We start from the raw sequence: 24,103 nt of genomic DNA on the forward strand, positions 1-24,103 counted from the left end.
AGGGCCAGAGTTCACAGCCAGGCCTGTCTGACGTCATTATGTGACGCTGGAGGAGAAAGCAACTAACTCTGTGGAGAATTAGGAGGCAAGGCTCCCAAGACCCCAAGGAGTTTTAGGCGTTGGCTAAACTGAGAATTGGGGACCGGGGTAAGGGGAAAGTCAAAGGGAATAAACCGGATTTATTTTTTCAGAAAATGCTGTCATAAGCACCACATATCTGCCGCTGGCCAACCCTGTATTCGGCATTTATTTGGGGAAAGTGCTAGAGGGTGGAGATACAATGGGGAGAAAATGGAATCTGTGGTCTCGTGGAGTGCACAGGCTAGGACGGGAGAGTGCCATTATTTGAACAAACAAAGGAAAAACCAATATAAAAAATTATCAGTAACAAGTAGTGTAAAGAGCTTAAAACTGAGTGTCTAACTTGGGCGGCTGTGGTAGGCAGAATAATAGCCCCCAAAGAGGTTCACATCCAAACCCCCCAAACCTGAGAATATGTTATATCACATGGCGAGGGGGGAAGGGTGGGTTTAGATGGAGTGAAAGATGCTGATGGGCTGACCTTAAGACAAGAAGACGATCCTGGGTTATCTGGGTAGGCCCGATGTGATCACAAGGGCCTTAGATGGGGAAAGGTCAGGAGAGTTGGGGATGATGTGGCCACAGAAGCAGAGGTCAGAGTTCTGAGGGATGTGATTGCTGGCCTTGAAGACCGGAGGTGCCACAAGCCAAGGAATGCAGGCCACCTTTAGAAGCTGGAAAAGTTAAGAAAACAGACTCTCTCCCAGAGCCTCCAAAAGGAATGCCGCCCTGCCGGCACCTTGATTTTAGCCCGGTGAGGCCAATTTTGGACTCTGGAGAGAACTGTAAGAGAAAAAAATGTGTGTTGCTTTAAGCCACTACTTTGGGGTAATATGTTACAGCAGCCACAGGAAACTAATACAGGGAGCGATCATGGAAACCTTCCATCAGGTGGGGCGGCTCTTGAACTGAGATCTGAAGGAAGCTTAGAGACTCCCTGGGTAGAGAGGTGGAGAGGGCAGTTGGGACAGACCCGGCAGGTGAGGCTAGAGCAGCAAGGGGCGGCATGGTGTCAGAGGCCACGGTGCAGCACATTGATCCTCTAGAAGCAGCGGGAATCCATGGAAGGGCTGAAGCTGGAGGACGGCATCATCAGAATTTTGCTTAATACAACGTAAATCTCAGACTAGCCCCACCCACTCCACCTATTGTATCTCACATGGTACTCAGAAGCACAAATTAATGTCAACCAGTCACAGCGACAATGCAATAGGCTGGGAAGGTGTTACAGGATAAATTCCAAAGTCAACTGCAAATTGTCTGTGCGTTACCCCCAGACATTCTCTCTCCCATATAAATGGAAAATCAAAAGCTGGTACTAACACCAAGAAAAGTCTGGTCGATACTTTGTTTTAAACGGTTGAGATTAGAGACCACTGTAACACAAGATTTACTTTCATGCTAAAATCGAAGTGAAATTTCGAATAACAGAATTTTTTGTTGACCGTTAAGTGTGGTATGACATCTAGTGGCCAAAGTCATCAATTTCCACTTCTTCCTTATTGGCTTGATTTAGACACGCTACTGATAAAATGTACACTGAAGCCAATAAACGTTGAGCAACTATTGTGTACAAAACGCGAAACTATGGACTGAAGAGGATTTGAAGATGAAAATGTGCTGCCTCTGCTCTCCACGGAGCTTGCAGACTCAGTTGAAGAGTGTGGGGAAAAGACAGGTGTTTGAATATTCTCATGCTGGATTCCTAGATCTGAGTAACGATCCCACTTATAAGCAGCTGTGTGGTATCTGGATGGGAATGAGGGAGGCCTGGGCTGGAGATGGAGTCAGGATCCCCCAATGAACAGGCGATTGTTGAGGCTAGAGCGGGGCGATGAACAGAAACACTCAGCACGGGCAGCTCCAGAGTAGATGCTCAATAAATATTCACCACTATTAAGAGCATTCAGTCAAAAGGGCCAGATGCTCTGATGGCAAGGGAGTGCCAGAGAGTCCCAGCTGCTGCTGAATGGAAATTCCTGGACTTGATAAAGTTAAATTACAGATGCTAGCAAATGCACATTTAATTATGGCTGAAATGTAAGCTTTGGGGGTTTCCAATGTGACTATGAATTGGGTGCCTTTGGGGAAGTTGCTCATCTTCTCTGAGACCTTGCCCAATCGTAAAACAGGATTAAAAAAACACCTCACAGAAGTTCTGCGCAGACCAACCAAGATAACGTGTGCAAAAGAGATTTTAACCTATAAAACGTTACACTCGTGTAAAGTGTCTGTATTAAGTGAGCAGCCAGGAGGCAGACAGTACAAAGGAAACGTTTAAACACCTAAACATAAACATAGGCCCAGGCCATGGGGCTGCGCAGGAGAACCATCTAGGTCAATTTACCAAACGGATCAATTTACCAGAAATGGCTTTAACCGTTGTCAGTTTGGGTTACAGGTAATGATAGGTATTTCTTCCTGAATTTTCATTATTTTTGTAAATTCAGTATTTCAGATGAAAAATTTTCAGTTTGTTGTGTTTCTCAATTTTTCTTTATGTTAATTTCTGATTTGCCAGTATTTGGGCAGAATGTATGTGTGTCTGGGGTTTTGATCTTTTAACTTTTGGTTTCTTCTCACAATATTATGTTTATAGCTATTGCTTTTCAAATTTGAGTAGCCACTCACTGAGCTTATTCTTATAATCCTTTACTTTCTGCTTCTTTAAATGCTTTTACTGATTCATTAAAATCTTTGTGTAAACTGACCAGGCTGGACTATTTTACATACTTCTTGTTCAAAACCAAATTTCAGCATTTTATAAGTAGTCAGACAGTTTGGGCAATTTCTGATTTTTTTCTCATGATTTTGAATTTAACTTAATTGAAATTTAAATTCAATTTAATTTTGAATTCTTATTTCTTTATGATGCTTTTGAAGGAAAATGTAAAGATTAATTCATTTAAATTTAATCTAATTAAAACTACTTAAAATGTATTTCAATATTTTATTTGAATACTATTTTTTAAACTTTCATTTGAATATATTATTAGTTTAAAATTTATTTTATTTTAAACGTGGTATCGCTGGAAAATTTTAAAAATTAAGCCAACATATTTGAGAAATTGGCAAAATTATATTTAAAAAGTTTGTGTTCTGAAAAATAATGGAAATAACATCTTTAAAATTCCAAAAGAAATAAGAGTTGTCTGGAATTAATACTATCACGTCCAGTGCCAAAATTTAGGTTGGAAAATGTCCTGGGAATACTTGATTTCCTACTGATTTCTGCTTAGAATTTTTACCAATTTTTTCAGCGATTTTTAGGTGTACTAACTAGTTTAGTTAATATTCAAAATTTCATCTTCAGTAACTAAAAATTGAACATTTGTGTCAACACTGTGAAAACCACAGTCAGGAAATTTGCTCAACGCGGACATTTGTAATTTGTTAAATTTGGAGAATCGACGCAAACTGATTCGAAGTAACTTGATGTGACCAACACGAGGAACAGTAGAGGGCGACAAGGAGTCGACGGCCTCAGCACGGCCGCATTTTATCGGGTGTGCGCATGTGCAAAGAACTGGTCAACATTCGCCAACCTCGGTACCGTATTTTTATGGTAAGTGAATGGTCCCATCAAGTTTCAACGTAACTCAAATTTCTAATCTAAGTTATTGGTTCAAAGTGGATCGTTTTAGTAATTTTACTTGCTAAAAAATATAAACCAAAGCTAAGGTTTTAAAAAGATAAATTAAGGAAAGGTGGATTGGCAGCCATTGGATGGTTCCAAGTTCCCCCTATTCCATGACCTGAATCATTCTGTGATGCCCTCCACCCACTAGAGGAACATGGAAGAGCCCATTCCCAGCTGTGCTCTTGGCTTAGACAGCCATCCCGAGACTTGGAAACAAACAGCCTGGTTGATGCACAATTGAGGACACAGAGATGAAATGATCCCCTCTCATCCAGTGAGAGACCATGTTGTACCAAGTGCATCTGTGTATCTCCCACAATTTTCACTAATTGTTGGTTGAGAATAAGCCAAATCCATTCATACTTACTAAGCCCACGAACACATTCAAAGTTAAATATAAATGTCCTTGGCAACATTGTAATTATAGGAAATGTTTTAGGGGGAAAGATATTCCCTTGAACAGGGTTTGTGCAAGATTGGAAGGAAATCTACCAAAAGCATTCAAAATGCGGGGATAAAAATCCAAAGCCGGGGGAAGGAATCAGACTGGGTGCTGGTGGGGCAGGGAGAAACGCAACTGGAGGGTTTGTTGAGGGGGCTGAGACGTGGTGACGGAAAGACTGGGCTCGGACGAGGCGGTCCTGACCAAGGTTTGCGCTCGACTCGGCGTGAGGAGTCACATTTAGGAGTCATTTTTTTTTTTTAAAGATTTAATTTTTTCCTTTTTCTCCCCAAAGCCCCCCGGTACATAGTTGTATATTCTTCGTTGTGGGTCCTTCTAGTTGTGGCATGTGGGACGCTGCCTCAGCGTGGTTTGATGAGCAGTGCCATGTCCGCGCCCAGGATTGGAACCAAGGAAACGCTGGGTCACCTGCAGCGGAGCGTGCGAACTTAACCACTCGGCCATGGGGCCAGCCCCCATAGGAGTCATATTTTAAAAATAAGGATATACAACCATGCACTGGGGCTTTGGGGAGGGGAAAAAAAGAGCACGATTGGGAGTAGATGTTAGCTCAGAGTGAATCTACCGCTGCAAAAAAAGAAAAGAAAATTGTTTTTTTGGGGGGGGATTCTGGGGGATGCCTTTAGGAAGAGGCTCTGTGCATGTGAAGCCCTGCACCTCGAGCTGCTAGGACAACGTTTCAGGAAGTACTTTCCCTATGACAGAGATGGCTCTATTTTAAGCTAACTTTTAAAATTCTAGAATGAAAAGCATTTTATCATAGTGGGTTTTGGTGCCATATAGTCATAGGTTCAAATATGATTCACTGGGTTATCCTGAGTAAATTACGTTAACTTTCTGAGCTTCAGGTGCCTTTTTTTTTTGAGGAAGATTAGCTCTGAGCTAACATCTGCTGCCAATCCTCCTCCTTTTGCTGAGGAAGACCGGCCCTGAGCTAACATCCGTGCCCATCTTCCTCCGATTTATATGTGGGACGCCTACCACAGCATGGCTTGCCAAGCGGTGCCACGTCCGCACCTGGGATCTCAACCGGCAAACCCTGGGATGCTGAAGCGGAACGTGTGAATTTAACCGCTGTGCCACCGGGCCAGCCCCAGGTGCCTTTTTTTGTCAGAAGGATTAAATAAGAAAATGGATTAATTAGCCCAGTGCCTGACATGTATACATGATCTTAGTTTCCACCCCCAGTCCAATGACTTGTGCATGACACAATTCAATGATCGAAGATAATGCTGGCGATGATGAAGACTGTGGTGGACACTGAGTCACCAGGCCCAGATGCCCTGTCCAGGACTGGAGCGCTCGTTCCCCAGCTGTGGGCATTTTGCTGCCCTGGGGTGGCGAATGGTGGCGGGGAGTGCACTGGAGATGCAGTGTTTCATGCATATGAGACCAAAAGGGAAAGGGTAATGATAAGCACTATAGAATTGCATAGCTGTTACTGGGGGCTCTGATGCTTTCCAGAAAGTAAATGAAAGCCTGAAATTGATTAACCACCAATTAAAGGCTGAGTATGAAACCCACAGGGCCTCCTTGGCATAGAGTCTCACCTCCTACAGCTGGAGGAGAGAAAGTGAGGATCAGGGCCACAGCGTAATCCAGAGGAGGCCAAACTCTCAATCTAGTGTGTTGGCTACGCTGAGGTCAGTGCCTGGCTGGGAAGGATGGAACCTGAGATTTGGGATACATCTGGCTCAATGCATTTGAAAATTGCGAGCCCCCGGGTTCCCTTGAAAGATCTGGTCTGCTCTTCCCAGGGAAAGGCTAGTTCTTGCCCCTTGCCTGAAGATCACGCAGAGACCTCTACCTCATAAGAGGACGTGTGTCCCCGCTCAGGATGTGCCACACCTCTCCTACTGGCCATGATGCTAGTAACTAGGCCCAGGTTATGACATAACCCAGCTGGGTAAATTGTGACCTAAACCTGGTTATTAGCAATGGCCAGTAGGAGAGGTGGTGCATTTCTTCTCCTCAAAGGAGCTGCAAGACCTAGCCAACATGTACCGCCGGACCCAGGAGAGAACCTATGGGCCTTGACTCTAAATGTGCTAGATGAAAGGTGTGTGCGGTGGGAGGGCATGGAACCCAAAGCTGGATAAGGGAGAGGCTGTGGACGTAAGAGTGTGTTCACATTATACGGACTTGATATCCCGGAAGGAAGTACCATATGATGCCAATACTGTGATGCCAGGGTGGATCATGGAAGCCCAACCAAGTGGTAGCCCCAATTGCAGCTGTTAGGCCAGATGTAGGATATTTGCCAGAGAATATTAACATAGCCTCAGATACATGATAAGTGGCCCTTGATCTTGCAAATGCATGCTTTTCCAGCTCTATCAAAAAGAACTAGAAATTTTGCATTTACTTGGAACAGATAATGATATATGTTAATGGACTTGCTCCAAGGCTATGTTAATTCTTTAACCCTCTGTTATATTATAGTTGAAAGAGAAATAGAGTCTCTGGACATCCCAAATAACATGGCATCAGCCCACTACATCAACAAGATGTTGATCCCTTCAGATGAGCAATAACCAAGGAGAACGTTGAAAGCCTCTGTAAGGCATATATGCATTCCAGAAGTGGGACATAAATCTTTCAGTGACTCAGGGGCCTGACAAATCAGTGAAGCTTTTGGGGATTCAGTGGTCTAGGCATGCTGAGACATCCTCTCAAAATTCAAGAACAAATTATGCATATCACACCTCCCACTACCCTGAAGGAAATGCAGTGCCGATTATTTTGGGGGGTTCTAAAGACAGCATGTTCCACACTTGAAAATGCTGCTTCAATTCATATGCTAGAAGACACAAAAGATTGCCATCATTGAGTGGGGCCCAGAGCAAGAAAGAGCTCTGTAGCAAGCAGCCATGCCACTTGGGCCACATGACCAGGTAAACCTCATGATATAGAGGTGTCTATGGTGGAAAAAGAGGCTGTGTTGGGTTTATAGTAAGACCCAATAAAAGAAGCACATTGTGGATCCCTAGGGTCCCACAGCATCACTATGCCATCTGTGTCAAAGAATGAGTCATCTTTCAAAACTTAGCTGACCATGGGACACTAAGAGGCAATGTGGCCAGAACTGGCCATTATGAGCTAGATTCTGTCAGACCCATAAAGTCATAAGCAGCAGCAATCCAGCATAAAATGGAAGGGATATATTTAGGATAAGACATGTGCAAAGCCAAGGGCACAGTAAGCTGCATTAGCAGGTGGCTCAGACTCTCATGTAATCTGCCACTTTTGTACCCATGTTGTTTCTTTGTTCACTCTTATGGCCATTGTTGGGGAGGGTCCTTTACCATCAGCGGATGGAGGAAGGAAAAGGCTAAACTTTATTCGCAGATGGGTAGTCTCAGTATATGGTGCAAACCAAAGCAATGGACTACAGCGGTGCTACAGCTCCACTCAAAGGTGGCCCTGAAAGAAGTGGTGAGGGGACATCCTCCCATTGGGCAGAGCTTCAGGCAGTACAGCCAGTCATTCACTTGGGATAAATACAGACTCATGGGCAGCAGCAAATGTCTTGGCTCATTGGTCAGGGGCTGTAAGAAGAAAATTTGAAGACTGGGGACAAGAGAGTCAAGGAAAGAGGCATGAGGATGGACCTAGGGGCACAGGGATGAAACATGAAGATCTGTATATCACATGTTAATGCCCACCAGAGAACATCTACCACGAAGGAAGCATTAAAGAACCGAGGAGATGCAATGGTTTGGCCAGTTAACCAGTTGACTTTGGCCACCTACGCTCACTTCTCACCTCCCCCAGGGCTGGACCAATGAACGCGTGAAGGAGTAGCAGTGGTGGCAGGATGGAGGCTATGTGTGGGCCCAGAGGCATGGACTCCACCCAACAGGTCTAGCTACCACTGCGCTGCTATCAGATGTCCAGTCGCCCAGCAAAAGAAACCAATGCTGAAGTCCTGAAATAACACAGTCTTCAAGGAGACCAAGCAGTCACCCAGTGGCAGCAGACAACATGGCCTCATTACACTGCTAGAAGGAACCTCGATTTATCCTGACTGTGATCAGCGCATATTCTGCATATGAGTTTGCCTTTCCTACTTGTACGGCTTCAGGCAATACCATTGTGTGGCTGGGCCCTTTTATGTGTTAGCAATTTGCATGCAGATAAATCTATTTAACTTTTATAGAGCACAAACTATATGCCAGGCTCTTTTCTGGGTACTGGGGATGCACCAATAGGCAAGGTCTTGCCTCACTCATTTAATAGCTGTTGTGGGTTACTTTTATTCTTGAAGCAGGATTAGCAAAACTGCCAGTGTTAAAACCATTTCACAGGTTGATAAGCAAATTACGAGTTAAAGTGACTTCATAATTCAGTGGCTAATTTGGGATCAGGAACAAAAATCTTTTATTACCTTTGATGGTCTGACTAGGAATAAATTGTTTTCATTCCATGTTGATCAGATAAACAAGTCTTACTACTAAGTAGCATCTTAAAGGGCACTTGATGGGCACTGGCCCTGTGGCAGAGAGGTTAAGTTCGCATGCTCTGCTTTGGCAGCCCAGGGTTCGCCGGTTTAGATCCTGGATGTGGACCTCCACATCACTCATCAAGCCATGCTGTGGTGGCCTCCCACACAGAAGAACTAGAAGGACTCACAACTAGGATATACAACTATGTACTGGGGCTTTGGGAAGGACAAGGGGAAAAAAAGAGGAAGATTGTCAACAGATGTTAGCTCAGAGCCGATCTTCCTCACTGAAAAAGGCAGGCGCACTTGATGGTAGAAGGAAAACATAAAATGAAATAAAGTTTGAATTTCTGCTTTCTACCTTGAGATGGTGAGCACTGCCTTCCCATCCTGACTGAGTCATATCTAGGATGGGAAGCTCCAGGTCCTTCTGCAGTAGCAGGCATCCCCTTCTGTCACATCTCCCATCTCCCATCTCGCATGCTGCCTTCTGTGAATCACGGCATCCAGGCAAAGTTTACTGGAGGAGTCAGGTGACATTCTGCGGAAGCCTCGAGAAGCTCTCTCCTCTCCGGAATGGACTCATTGTTTTTTAAATTTTTTTATTCTGATTTTTTGAGGAAGATTAGCCCTGAGCTAACATCTGCCACCAATCCGCCTCTTTTTGTTGAGGAAGACTGGCCCTGAGCTAACATCCATGCTTATCTTCCTCTACTTTATATGTGGGATGCCTGCCACAGCATGGCTTGATAAGCAGTATGTAGGTCCACACCCAGGATCCGAACTGGCGAACCTAGGGCCACCAAAGCAGAACGTGTGAACTTAACCAGTGCGGCACTGGGCCGGCCCCTGAAATGGACTCACTGATGAAGACTTCCTCCTGCTCGGCTCTCCAGCCCACAGCAGCCTCTTCTCTTAGACGTGCACATTTTACTTCCATATGGTGAAACTTTCTGCACCTGTTTCCCACTGGCCTCAGAGCTTGTAGCCATGAAGGATGAATGACGGCAGCCACAATAGGACAGGACCAGAGCAAAATGTGTCTGTCCTGGTCACTCTCTGAGCCCCAAACAGCCACATTTGCCAAGGGACAAGCCTATTTTTAATCACATTGGAGAAACTGAGTCATCTTAGAAAACTCAGGAATGGCTAAAATCATCCAGAAAGCATATAGAACAGGAAGAGGACTGGCGTGGACCTGGGGAGATGCCAAGATCAAGGGACGGCAGTGACTCTAAACTTTGCATGCGGCAAGGGCTTGGGGCAGCTGGGGGCTTCAAAGAATGGTGATGGGGGACTGATCTGAAAGCTGCCTGTGCAAGGCAAGGATGCTGCTTTTACATAGGATCGCGTGCAACCAAGCAACCTACAGACTACTCCGGGTCAGGAAGTAGGGAGAAGCCTTGTGAACGTTTCTATTCACATAAATAAATGTGAGTTTATTATGGATAAGCGGATATTCCACTGATTTCCTCAGGGCCCTAAGGAGAACTGGCTCTGCAAACGAGGGAGACGCAGCTGGGGAAGGAGGGAGAAAGGGAAGAACTCCAAGAAAGTGGGTGGTATCCTGGAATCCCAAAGAGGAGAGTTTGCGGAAGGAGAAAATGCACAGCAATTCCACCTGCTGGAGGATCAAAGATCAAACAAGATCAGGACTGGAAGGAGGCACTTGTATGCCTTGCTGCCGACCTCCCAAGAGCGTGCCAGTGTCAGGACAGGCTCCAGACCGCAGCGGCTGAGGAGGGACGGGTGGTGAGCTCAGTGGAAAGAGTGAGCTTGCACAAGCCTCGCCGAAGGCTCAGGAAGTGTGAGCAGAGTGGGCTGGGCTTGTAGTGACACAGGACCTGAGTAGCATGGGAGAACTCCTACTGTGTCACCCCGTGGATAAGGGTACGTCACGCAGGTCCCCACATTTAATCTTCACCCAACTCTACAAGATGAGTGAAAGCGTGCTCATGTTGCTCATGAATAACATGAGGCTCAAAAAAGTTAGGTACTTACTAGTAAGCAAGATTGAGAACCTTCCAGAGTTGTTCTTCCCGTGACGGTCACGTGTCTGGCAGAGTCTGGGGAAGGCCGACTGGTTATTATTTTAAGAAGGGGAGCCATAGGCATGTTTACAGTCGGAAAGAAAGAAATCCTCCCTGATCCCACCTGCCAGCATCCCACTCTCTGCCACCTCTTCCTTTAAAAACCAGCTCGCTTTCTCTGGTACCGAGACTCAGAGTGTCCTCTCACCTCCCGCCTGCCCAGGATGCGGGTCGGAGAAGGCAGAGGGAGGGCCCGGGGAGGGTGGCGGGTGAGAGGGTTGGCTGGTGGGAATCACAGTGACCTCAGCAGCTCGTGTTTCCCGGGCTGTGTCTGCAGGACAGGCGTGGTTCTAAGAAGCATAGTGTTTCCCACTGCACATCGTGAGCAAAGCTGGGTTTTGTTTATTAATATATCAGCAGGCAGGACTCTGCGTAAGCCGGGGCACTCTTGCTCTAGCCGCTTCCACAGGGCTGTTCCTGCTTCCTTCCCCACCATCCATGTAGCATGACATTATGTGGGTTTGGTCACCTCCTGGCCGATTAGGTCCCGCCCCTGGGCTGGAGGAGCATGGTGGGGCCACACGGCACCCACAGACAACCTGTTCCCCTCAAAAAAGACACTTTTCAATAAAAGAAAAACAGTCTGGACCATTGCTCTGCTGAATGATGATACATTCCATAAGTGCTGCCACATTTTCCTTTTTTCCCAAGTCCATTGTTCTATTTTCCCCTTCACCCCCATTATATCCTGAGAGGTAGGCCTGGCCGAGACAGCAATCCCACGTGCCAGCTGAGAAGCCCGGTGCAGGGCGGGGAGGAAGCCTCTCAAAGCCCTAACAATGATGGACCACACGCTGCACCTGTGCCGAGCCGGGGCGCTGGCCTTCCGCCTTCAGATCTGAATGCACGCACACTCTCCTGGGGTTGTGGGGGCTTCGGGGAGGCATGGTGGGGGCACACAGACACTGAGCATCTGATTTGGTGCAGGCACTGGGCTAGCTGCTTTCCGTAAATCAGTTCAGTGGAGTCTCACATACCCACGCTGGGTTAGGTAAAACTGACCATTTTAATTAGTTAAAAATGATCATTTTGCAAAAAGGAAAACCATACTTAGTAAAGTGAAGTAACTGATTCAAGATCAGAAATTAAGGTGATATCCGGGACGGCCAGGCCTGGAAGGGCTTTGCCTGGCCCCAGATGCTGGGCTTGCTCCGGGAATTGGGCACTCCGGGTTGGCTGCCACTTCAGTGCATGCTGGCTGGAGGTGGGCCTGCAAGGTGTGCATCGCCTCCACCCTTCCAACCTGCAGGCAATTGCGACGTTTAAATGAGATTGTGGATGTGAAAGCCGCTGACTGCAGAAGTGCACTGCACCCCTGTTCCTTATTATCCCGTGCACGTGAGCGTGTGCCCTCTTTTTTTGTGTGTGTGTGTGGAGGGGGAAGATTAGCCCTGAGCTAACTGCTACCAATCCTCCTCTTTTTGCTGAGAAAGACTGGCCCTGAGCTAACATCCATGCCCATCTTCCTCTACTTTTTTTTATATGTGGGATGCCTGCCACAGCATGGCTTGCCAAGCAGTGCCATGTCCACACCCGGGATCCGAACCAGTGAACCCCGGGCCACCAAAGAGGAACATGCACACTTAACCGCTTCGCCACCAGGCCGGCCCCATGCCCTCTTTTTTAAAGGGCATCAGAGAGAGCCACTTCTCTCTTCAGTGATGCCACCATTTTGTCACCTGCTGCCCACGCCTGATCTTTAACCTAAAGCCCCGCCATGCGTCCCTTTGATTCGCCCAGCTGACGTGGAGAATGTGCAAACCTTCCTTTGCATCACTCTGTTCATTGGAAGACTCTCCTCTGTTGAATGACTGTGCCGGGAAATCAGAGAAGGCGCCGTGCCGGCAAATCAGAGAAGGCGCCGTCAGCCTCTGCTCACTCGGAGTCTACAGGTGCACATGGGTGGGCGTAGGCATCTGGAGGTAAGCCCTGGACTCGGGGACCTAGGAGAGCTGTGTCTTGCCTCTTAGCAGTCACTCGATCCCAGGCAATCACTCACCTTCCATGGGCCTCTGTTTCCCATCGCCTAATGGCAGATCTTGAGGGTAATTGTGCTTCTTTCCCTCCCTTATTGGAGAAAAGATAAAATGACAGAATATCCTGGGGTGTGGCACTATCTCACACCAAATCTGGGTTTTGAGAGAGAGGTATCAATTGCCTCCCTTACTAGCTGTGTGATTTTGAGCAAATTCCTTAACCTCTCTGATCATAGGTTTCTTTCTGTGAAAAATGGCAAGGACTAATGCGAGAGTTATCAGCCTATCTCAGCATCAGGTGATCCACCCTGGCCTTCCTTCAAGGTGATTCATTATGGAAGTAACCAAACACCCTTAGCAAATGGCAGTTTCACCTCTCCAGGGTCCTCAGCCCAGACCTAGGCTGTTTGGTTACGTGGCCACTGATTTTATTATGAACCCTAATTTCTCCAGCAAAGAAATGTCTTGAACCAATTGTGAGCAAAGTGACTTTTTCTGACCAGCAAGCAGGTGTTCCCTTTCTGTCCTCAGATCTGACTTCCTTCTGCCCAGGGAGGGCGGGAGAAGCCTGATGTCACACAGCCCCACTTAAGGGTCTCCTTTAGGCTCCTGCAGGCAGTTAGGAAGCAGATGGAGGGATAAGCTAGGTCCTGGTTGTGGGATTTTTCTGTTTGTTTTAATTCAGGCACAGACACAGCTGTTGAAGAAAATGCAGACTCCTCAGAAAAGCCCGAGCATCAGCCTTTTTGAGCAGAGGAAGAGCTCAGGTGAAGTTCTCAGCCTGCCGTCTGGGTTACAGACAGAGGGCGAGAGGATACAGATTTCACTTGCTGTTTACTTATTGCTTCTGTCCTTGAAATATTCACAGCAACCAGACAAGAGGAAGTTGCTGGAATCCGGGCAAAGTTCCCAAACAAGATCCCGGTAAGATTTCATTGTCTTTTTCGGAAAGGGGGATACTCTTTTCTTTGGAAAAAAACCCAAAAAACAAAAATAACGAGAAGAATAAAAAGCCCGCTCTCTCTCCCTGTTGTAGGTTCTAAGATACCAAGAGCTCCGGTCACGTTCTTAGGGGCTGAGTCTCTTGACAGGCGGTGGGGGAGCGCTCACCATGGAGCAGTTCCTGCCTGTGCTGGACAAGACCTAGTTCCTGGGCCCAGCCCACAGGGGCTGACCGTGACCCAGTGCCTCGGCATCATCCGGTAGGTGACAAGGTGCCCTCGGGGGCGTGTGCCGTGCAGCCCTGGGATTTTTCTATTTGCTTTGTCAGTCTATTTGGTTTTGATGATGGGGACATTCCAGGAGAAGAGAAGGGAGAGATTTTCTCTGTGACTCACCTTTTAGATCCTGTAGTGCCCCGAAAAGATGCTCTGAGACTTAATCTATCTCAAACAGATGGGAGAGCCCCGCAGATAACAAATCAAAAGAGAGTAAGAGCTGCCAACATTTCTAAGAATTTTCTAAAGTAGTCTTGGCTCTGAAACAGAAGATGCTTTCCTCCTGATAGTGTTTAAAACCCAGCCTGCATCTTCCCGGTGGAGACACAGTACCTTTTTTAGGTGTGTGTGCGCCTGAGGAGTGGGGACCCTTCAAAGGGCAAAGGCTCCCTGGACTGCTCAGACCCTAAGAGAGGGACAAGGAAATTGTCCCCAAAACACAATCCCCTTGGGTTAAGGCACAGTGAAGAAAAAGCAGCTATTTTAAAAGCTTAAGAAGGTTAAGTGGTATCACCTGACACATGGATTCAATAAAAATAATTTGGGAGTAATGTGAATATAACTCTGGATAATTCTTCACAGGGTTGAAAAATCTGCTGGGGCTGGCCCTGGGAAGTTGGGTAGCTGTTGCAACTTGTTTCTTCAAGAATTCATTACAAATCTGCGTTTGTCTCCGTTTTGCTTCTTTTAATGAGCTATTTAGGAGCATCCTGATTTCCTCTCCTCAGGGTAGTTACATTAGTGCAGTGTGGATGGAGGTGCCAAGGGAGAATGAGAGGCAGGATTAGGTCCCAACATGTTGGCATAACATGAGGTGACCTCGCCTCCCTCTCTAATTTCACCCCCTCCCCAAAAAAACCCAAAGAACAAGCCCTTTGAGTTCTGAGAGCCGTTCTTTCCCCTTCGCAGCCGGGCCTCCTGTCTCCTCCACCCCGCCCCGTGCTCCCATCCCAACATTGAGGCTCCATGATGTTTCCGGAGCACCAGCTGTGTTCTGGGTGCTCTCTGGGCTCTGTGTTTGCAGCATGAACAGAGTAGACGGACGTCCCTGCCCACAGCCTGCTCCCCGGGGGATGCCACGACCCTCATCCAAAGAGAGCGTGGCAGAAGACACAGGCGGAGGTGCGGAGTCTGGGAAGTTTCCCTCAGAGCTGATGGCTGCACACTGATCCCCAGCCGCACCCATTCCTGTTGCAGAACAGTCACTTTTGACCCAAAGGCCATCATGCAATGGTCAGAGCTAAAACCTTTGGGGTTATTTTGGAAGGATTATCTGGTTGTAGAATTGCTCAGCTTCCAGCCACCCGTGTCCAGCTGCATGGACCTAGCTCGCCTGAAGTGGCAGAGCTCTGAGGCTGGAGTGGGCAGGCGGTGCCTCCTCGCGGAACAGAGCAGGTGGAAGTGAGCTTCAGGTGAACCGAGCCTTTTCTTACGTGTCTGTGCTGTTGTGCTGTCGTCTACTCCTGGCTGCATCAGGACTCAGGTGGACCTCGGCATTTAAATCATGTCCAGTTAACTTTGCAGCTCTCTGGCTCCTTGCTGGAGGGGGCAAGAAATGGCAAGAAAAGGAAAGGTCACACTTGGGGGCAGTAGGTCCCTTCTAAAAGTCATCCCAAGGGTGTTTGACAGTGAGATGCTGGAAGAGGTTGTGATCGCCTTTGTACCTCTGGGGAAATACTTTTAATTTCAGAGCAAAGAGGGGCTCATTTGCCTGGTTTATTTGTATTGGTATGAATCCTAGCTAATGACGGGAAGGCCTCACCCTTTTGGTCCAACGAGGAGGCCTTGTGGATCTCGAATCTCCAGCAAAGGAGTAGGGAGCAATTCAGTTTTCTTGAGCGGCATGACCCTGCAGATTCCTGGGCTGCTTCCCGGATCCACTGGATCCGAGGCTCTGGGGCTGGAGCACCGGAGCCTGCCTTTCCACAGCCCAGAGAGCACAGTGGAGTCGGAGCACCACTGCCCTGAGAGTTTAGGAGATCAGGGCTCGCCTCTCATGGGAAAAATATATATACTGGCCGAACCAGGGGAGGCTTTGGTCAGGGCCCATTCCCTGCAGGCTGAGTCCCCTTCCTGCCCCCTCCCTCTCCTCCATCCCAGGAGCCCCATGGTCCTCGGGGCCACTGAAGCCTTTCACCTGCTGGTGAACAACAGGAGTGTGGCCAGCCCGAGTGTGACCATGGCAGAGATCTACAGGGACTGCAAGGATAAGGACGGCTTCGTGTGCATGACCTGCTCCTCCCAGGAGGTGTTTGGGGGCTTGGGGTCGGCAGCCCCCTCCTGGGGGCAGACCCTGCCATCCTCTCCAGTGTGTGTCGACACCGTCCTTGGATGGCTCCACCAAAGCCGGCAGCCTCCTCCTGTGTGTGGTGGATGGTCCAGGCAGGGCCGTCTCAGTGATGGGCGCCAGCCACCAAGGGAAGCCTCTTGTGCTCTCAATCTCACTGAGAAAATGTGGTGGCTCTCAGCAATTCTGTAAATAGTCCATCTTTTCTGAGTAAGAAACAGTGAAGTCGTGCGATGGTTTTCATGGTGGGCTGGAGATGTGTTTAAGTGTCTTCCTGGAGGAGGCAGCAGGCCGCTGAGGAGTCTGATTTCACCTGTGTGGGCAGGAAGGAGTCCGTGTGCGCTGGTCACGGAGAAGCTCGGGCTGTGGAACCGTGTGGAGCCAGTGGAGCTTCCCTGTGTCATGAGAGAGGTTCCTGGTGCATTTCCACGGCGTTCACTCCACCTGGGTCTTCCCTCTTATATTCCTTCTGTGTGTCTCTGCCACACTGATTTATGCCAAAGTTGTCGTTTCTTAATATAAAGTCTCTTAACCCATTTGAGTGTTTACTCTGTGCCAGGCGTTATTCTAAGCTCCACGTGTATTAGTGCCTCCTCTCAACTCTCCACGGTTAATTATTGTTATCATTTTACAGATGAGGAAACTGAGGCCCAGAAAGGTCAAGAACATTTTCCAAATTCACACAGCACAGTCTCCTGGGATTTGAGGTCAAGGAGTGTGGCTTTAGAAGCCACGCTCCTTAGCCCTCTGCTGGGCTCCCATCTTGGAGGAAGTTACTGTCCTTGACCTCACCAACTGGGCTGAGCTCCAGGGCCCCGTCACACTAACTTACCCACAGGGGAGACAGGTGTCCACCGGGAGTCCAGCAGAGCTTGACGAATGCAGGAGCGGTGGGCTGTCTGGTTTAGCAGCAGCAGCATAGATGGTGAAGGGACATCCTCCTGCGTGCCCGAACCCAGCGCTCCTGCTCTCAGCCTTCTCCGTGGCCTTGATCTTCCTTGAATCCCAGTGTCGAAGATTCTTGTCATCCTGCAGGTACAGAGTCCTGCCTGGGTGGCAGCTGAGTGAGCTGTTGTGTTCTGTTTGGTCTTTAAGACCCTTCCCGATGTAACTCCCTCCTACGTGACCTCCGGCTGGAGCGGGGTGCGCGCGCGCACACACACACACACACACACACACACACACACACACACACAGTGTTGATGGCTTGTCTCTGCTCCACAAAGTTTGGGGACTCAGCCTGGAAGAACGGAAAGGCTGAGAGTGACTTGAACAGCCAGGACCTGGAATCATCTGGAGACTTCTTCGTTCTCTTGTCTGACCCCTGGGCTGGGATGACTCAAGGCTGGGCCCAGCTGGGAGTGTGGGCTGGAGTGGTTCCAGGTGACCTGTCTCAGCACGGGTGCCAGGAGGGAGCATCCTCAGAAGGAGCAGCTGGAGAGCGTGTGATCCAAGAAACCGAGGCGAAGCTGGCCGACCATAGGGGATGAATGCCAATCATTTTGCTCTGGAGATTTTTCTTTCCTTATTTTCTTAACCTCTACTCAAGTGCTTAAAATTAATTGGCAATTTGTACTCCTGTAAATTATGGCCAGTTTTCTTTTAGGCTATTCGTCATTTTCTATTGATTTTTACAAGTTCACAAGGTTGAGTAATTAACTCTCTGTATGCCACGTGTATTAAAAATGATCACCCAGTTCCTTTTGTTCTTGCTGATGGCAGATTTTCTCATGTAGATACTTTTTATTCTTCTGTGATCTTTTCCTTTGTGGCTTTTGAAGTGCATGCTCTCAATAGAAAGACTCTCCCAACCCCAAGATTATAAAAAATGTGCACCTATACTATGTCTTTTCCAGCACTATGGTTTCCTTTTGCTTACACTTAAGTGTTTGACCAACTGGAATTTATTTTGGTAACAGAAGAATGTACCCAGGTTCCATTTTTTCCAAATGCCTAACCAATTGTCACATGTGCCTTTAATGAATAATCTATCCATGGGCATTTGAATTTGCTGCGATTGTGTATCTATGTCTTATCACCATTTTTGTTGTTAGTGCCCTCAAGTGGGTCCCGACTCCCAGCGCCCTGTGCACAGCAGAGCGGAGCCCTGCCCTAGCTTCGGGCGCTCTGTCAGACAGGGCCCCACTGCTAGCCACAGCGTTTTCAGGGCCAACTTTTTCAGATGCGGGTAGCCAGTTCCTCCTTCCTAGTCTGTCTTAGTCTGGAAGCTCTGCTGAAACCTGTCCATGATGGGTGACCCTGCTGGTATTTGAAATCCTGGTGGCATAACTTTCAGCATCGCAGTAACACGCAGCTGCCACAGTATGACACTGACAGACAGTGGTGTGGTTCAGTGATGAGGACACGAACTCAGGCCATGTGGTAAGAACACAGAATCTTAACCACTAGACCACCAGGACTGGCTCTTATCACCATAATAACCCCAAAAAGCTGCTTAAGAACATGGACATGACTTCTTTTTTGGATTCCTCATGGCTCGCAGTAATGCTAAGCACATCTTAGGTGGTTAGTTAATGCTTCGTGATAAATTAGAGAATGATGGTGTCAACTTCAGAGGGAGATAATAGAGTGATTGGATTGTTCTAGGAGTTGTTTCCACAGCGATTGGGTCAGGCAGAGAACCCATTTTTTTGAGTGCCTGTTGCACATGCATTAGTCACCCTCTCTCCACATCATAAAACCAAAGGGGGCCAGATAGAAACTGCAGCTGCTATGTCCCAGCTAACATGGGACCTACAGCTGAGCCCAGATTCACCTGACACCTAGACCAGAGGTCAGCAGAAGACTGCCCTGCGCTGTTTTTGTGAATAAAGTGTAACTGGGATGCAGCCACGCCCATTGTTTGTTCCTCTCTCGGGCCACTTTTGTGCTGCAATGGCAGAGCCGAGTAGTTGTGACACAGGCCGTATAACCTGCAAAGCCCAAAGTATTTACTATCTGACCCTTCCCAGAAAACGTTTGCTGACCCCTCCTCTAGGTTACAGTGATAATTTTATCATCAAGATGTCCTGGGGGGGAGGGTGCTGGCCCCGTGGCTGAGTGGTTAAGTACGCGTGCTCTGCTTCAGCAGCCTGGGGTTTCATCAGTTTGGATCCTGGGCATGGACACGGCACTGCTCATCAGGCCATGCTGTGGCAGCATCCCACATGCCACAACTAGAAGGACCCGCAGCTACAATATACAGCTATATGACCAGGGGCTTTGGGGAGAAGAAGAAAAAGAAGAAGAAGAAAAAAAGAAGATTGGCAACAGATGTTAGCTCAGGTGCCAATCTTAAAAAAAAAAAAAGGCTATGCTCAGGGGTAAATCACAATAGAAAGAAGTATCTTGTTGTTGCTGTTGTTTTGGTCTCACATGATGTGAGAAGAAAAGCATTTCCAAGTCTACTGCACTCGTTGATGGTACTGCCAAGCCCTTGACTGGAGGAGTTCAATCCAGACACACACACAGTTCTTCACAGGTCAAATGGCATTCTTCCCCACGGCTCCATTGTCATGGGTCTCCTCCATGCTGCCTCACCGTTTGCCTCTAGAATACATATGGGAGATTTCTAAATGTATGTTGTTTTCTTTCATGAACAAAAGGAACCAGTTCACACCTGTTTTCCAGCAAACTCTCTCCAGGGTACGGGATTTGAGCTTCTCCCAGCAGACAGACCTGAGTCATATAAGTCTGGGTCTAGGGTAGGTTTCCCAACCTCTGTGCAACTGACATTTGGGCAAGTGATTCTTTGTTGCAGGAGGCTGCTGTGTGCATTGTAGGAAGTTTAGCAGCATCCTGGCCTCTACCCACTGGACACCAGTAGCACTGACCCCCAACCCGCAATAGCTTATCAAAAATGTCTCCAGTTATTGCCAAATGTCCGGGGGGGGGGGGGGGGGGGCGGGGTGAAATTGCCCCTGGTTCAAAACCCCTGGTCGAGAGTCTACTCGAGACCCGAAATGTGGTCTGTGGACCAGCAGCTTCAGCCTCCCCTGAGAGCTTGTTAAAATGCAGTCTCTGGCACCTCCCCAGAACTACTGAATCAGAGCAGCAATTTAGCAAAATGCCCAGCTGATTGATAAGCACGTGAGTTTGGGAAGCACTGGTCTGGGCATCTTGGGTGGTAATTTGGCTACTTTCTCCTCCCGCTCCTTGGAAAGGTGCAGTAATTGTGCTCCACCTACTTCCGTCCTGTTTCAGCTTTGGGGCACATACTTGGCCCAGTACCGTATTAAGAGACATGTGTGGTGTCCTGGGAAGAGCCATGGCTTTGTCCTCGGACAGACCTGGGTTCAGAGGAGGCGTCTGTTCCTGTGCGTCTGGGAGGGTGTTTAATCTCTGCATCAGTGTCCTCTGAAAATCTCTGGTTTGTGCTTCAGAACATGAAGACCTTCTGAGCAGGTTACTGTCAAAGAATCAGAACAGTTTTAGTTTCAAAGTTCTCAAATCATTTATTTCATATAAGTTTCTCACAAGTGATGAGATCGGAAAGGCAGCAAGTTTCCAACTCATGCGAGTATACCTAGAATGGCTTCCTCTACCCAGGAAACTCCAGCTGGTTCAGCTGACAAGTACCACCAGGTGGCGCCAGCCCTGCTGCGTTAGATTTAGAAACGGCCAGCAGTTCCTAATGAGTGTATCTGAATCTTCTGAAAAGCCCAGCTCCAGCCAAAGAGGGGGCAGATATAAATGTTAGCGAAAGAGTCGCTAGAACATTAAATGTGTCTCCTTGATGTGAATTCTAACTAACCCACAGAAAAGAACTGCTGAGACCTTGAAAACCACATTGCACGTCCTCCCAACTCCCAGTGCTGCCACGGTGACTGCAGCCATCACAAGGGCACACAGGCCCAGGTGGATGCTGGGAGCAGTGTTGGGATGTCAGGACCACAGGCCACCACGTGGGAAAGGAAGTCAGGAAAGGGATAAAAGTAGAGATGTCTAGTAACAAGTCCCAGATGTTGATGTTATTTTATATTTAAAGATAAACACTGCGGGGGGCTGGAATTGGCCACCCCAAGATATGTCTCTTTGGCATGAGGATTATTTTGGGCCGGTTACTTTTAGAAACTGCAGACAGGAAAGAAACTCTGAGAAGTAGAATTTACTTACCCTTTGTTAAGACATTTCCATTGTAAAGGAAATCTCCATCTGTAACGGTGTCTCCCTCTCTGTACCAGGAAGAAGGGGGGATGACATTATCTCTAGAAACTCTTAATCAATGCAGAAGGCAAGGACTTAAATCTGCATAATAACCTTACTCTTGTTTACTGTGTTTTTCTGTTAATCTCCCATAACTGACTCCCCCCATGCCCTACATCCTCCTGTGCCTTTAGCTAAAGATGATATTTAAGGTGGTGGCTGCAGCCTTTTTGGCGAGTTGCTCAGGTTGCCTGAGGCTTTCCCATGTGTACATGTTATAAAGCTTTGTTTAGTTTTCTCCTGCTATCTGTCTCATGTGAATTTAATTCATTTCCCAGCCAGAAGGACCCAGAGCGGGTAGAGGAAATGCCTTCCTTCCCTACAACTGCATGAATATTACTCATCTCCAAGCACCTAGTTTGGAGAGCTCAGCCTCCCACCATGCCTCTCACACACTATGCTATGGTGTTAGAAGGACTTTTCAGTTACCTGAATTAGATTAACACTTGAAAGTCAACAGTGTAGTCTCCTGGTCAACAGGAAACAAAAATCTGAATGGGGGTGAGGGTCAGTGGGCAAGAATCTTCCTTGAATTCACTCAGCTTCCAAAGTAACTTGATATTAAGAAAGGAGTGCCCTGGATAAGGGACAGAAGATTTTCAGTTACTGAAAATGACCAGCCCAAATCATAAAACAAATGGACAGTCTCTTGTGAATTTAAATATCATGGTTTCCTCTAAGTGCCATATCCTTCTGGGAGCAACCCCTTGGTTTGGCCCTCAAAGATGTGCCTTTTCTCCTCATTCCGTGTCTTTATCAATTCCTGTCACCCATTCATGGCTCCTCCTTTCTTGCTTGTGCTCTATTATTATTGTTTGCTGACATTTCAGTGTTGTTGCTCATGTTTTCTCATGCCTGGAGACTCTCTCCCTCTAGGAATGAACTCCTACTCATCCTTCAAGGTTCAAGGCAACCTCTTGACTTGGTTCTGTGTGCTCCTTCCATTTTAATCAATGACACTCATTTATTTGGAATCTACAGTGATCCTAGAGGTCTTAGTCAATGTTCACTAAGACCTTGAAAGACATTTATTATTACTATTATGTTTCAAAATTATTATTCCCATTTTAAGGATGAAAAAACTGCGATAAGAAAAATCAAATAGGGGCCTGCCCGGTGACACAGTGGTTAAGTTCACATGTTCGGCTTCTCAGTGGCCCGGGGTTCACTGGTTCAGATCCCAGGTGCGGACATGGCACCACTTGGCAAGCCACGCTGTGGTAGGTGTCCCACATATAAAGTAGAGGAAGATGGGCACGGATGTTAGCTCAGGGCCAGGCTTCCTCAGCAAAAAGAGGAGGATTGGCAGCAGTTAGCTCAGGGCTAATCTTCCTCAAAAAAAAAAAGAAAAATAATGTTCCTAAAGACACAGAGCCAATAAACCTGCAGATAAAACTCAGATTTGTATCATCCCATGTCCTAAATATTGCATGGGGCATACTTACATTAAAAAAAAATTTGTTGTCTATCTGAAATTTAATTTACCTGTGTGTCCTGTATTATATTTTCTAAATCTGGCATCTCTATGTGTGGCTCAACATGAGCTGTAGATGGCCTTGTCCCTTAGGACTCTAATCGAATCCTTGCCAAGGACTGTAGAGGAGCAGAATTTGCCCCTCCAGATTATGTTTCTTTGGATTGAGGATTATTTTCAGCTAGACCATAATTTCTTTATGGGCAAGAACGTTATTTTGTGTCCCACAAGCCTGCTACAACCTGGCCTTAGGAAACAAGACTCCCTCGTTCTTAGAATCCCATTAACGACCAGAGAAATCCTAATTCCATGGGGTGTCATCCAAGGTCCTCGATGACCCAACTACCTGCCCAGCCTCATTTCTTGGGACTCTCCTCCTTGTACTGAAAGCCACAGGCAGATCTGACCCATGTCTGTGGGGTTCTCTCGTCCGCGCCCGCACCTTGGGTACGTTGCATGTCCCAGTGACCGGAGCTTCTGCACGGGCCGTCTCACTCGTTGGGAGCCGAGCGTAGTTGAGTCCCAGCTCAAGCCAGGCTTAGCGTTCCTCAGACCCTTCCAAATTCCTGTCCTCTCTAGGCTTCTTCCATGGACATTCCCAATTAGCCCAAGAAAATCAAACTCCCTGCCCCATATTGGCCCTACAGAGATAGGTAAACACCAGCTGGGCATATCTGGCAAAATGTCTAGCAATGGAAGCAGTTTGGGGCTGCGAAAAGCAGATTGATTTATTTGGATATGAGACTGGATGGGCCTTTGGAAACTGTTCCAATTCCCAGGGCCATTTTTAGCATCCTTTAGAGACATAAACTAATTTAACTGCATAGCACAGAAAAGGATTCCAGGCGGTGAAGTCTGGGATGACCGTTCCCCCTTTGTGTCATTGTCCTGTATTTGGGGTGCAGCTGACAGCTGCTGGACCTCACCAAACACCGCAGATTTCAAAACAGCTTTGCCTGGAGCAGGGGTCAGCAAACTTCTTCTCTAAAGGGCCGAATAGTCAATATTTTAGGCTTTATACTCTCTGTCGCGGTTCTGCCATTACAGCTCAGAAGCAGCCAGAGGCAATGTGTAAACGACAGGCATGGCTGTGTTCCAATGAACTTTATTTACGGACACCGAAATTTGAATTTAAAATAATTTTTCACATGTCTTGAAATATCGTTCTTCTTTAGATTTTTTCCCCCAACCATTTGAAAACGTAAAAACCACTCTTAGCCTGCGGA

The 24,103-nt window shown here is 47.4% G+C and overlaps 1 protein-coding gene across 1 annotated transcript; it reads left to right on the forward strand.

Moving 5' to 3' along the window:
- The first annotated feature begins 13,403 nt into the window (after positions 1–13,403).
- On the forward strand, positions 13,404–17,688 carry MAP1LC3C (microtubule associated protein 1 light chain 3 gamma). Its single transcript, XM_023632466.2, is given in 6 exon segments — positions 13,404–13,461; positions 13,563–13,631; positions 13,798–13,847; positions 13,850–13,896; positions 16,012–16,219; positions 17,425–17,688. Coding segments are annotated over 6 exon segments (696 nt in total).
- Positions 17,689–24,103: the final 6,415 nt, after the last annotated feature.

Source organism: Equus caballus, chromosome 30 (assembly GCF_041296265.1).
Source record: "Equus caballus isolate H_3958 breed thoroughbred chromosome 30, TB-T2T, whole genome shotgun sequence".
Classification (NCBI taxonomy): Eukaryota; Metazoa; Chordata; class Mammalia; order Perissodactyla; family Equidae; genus Equus; species Equus caballus.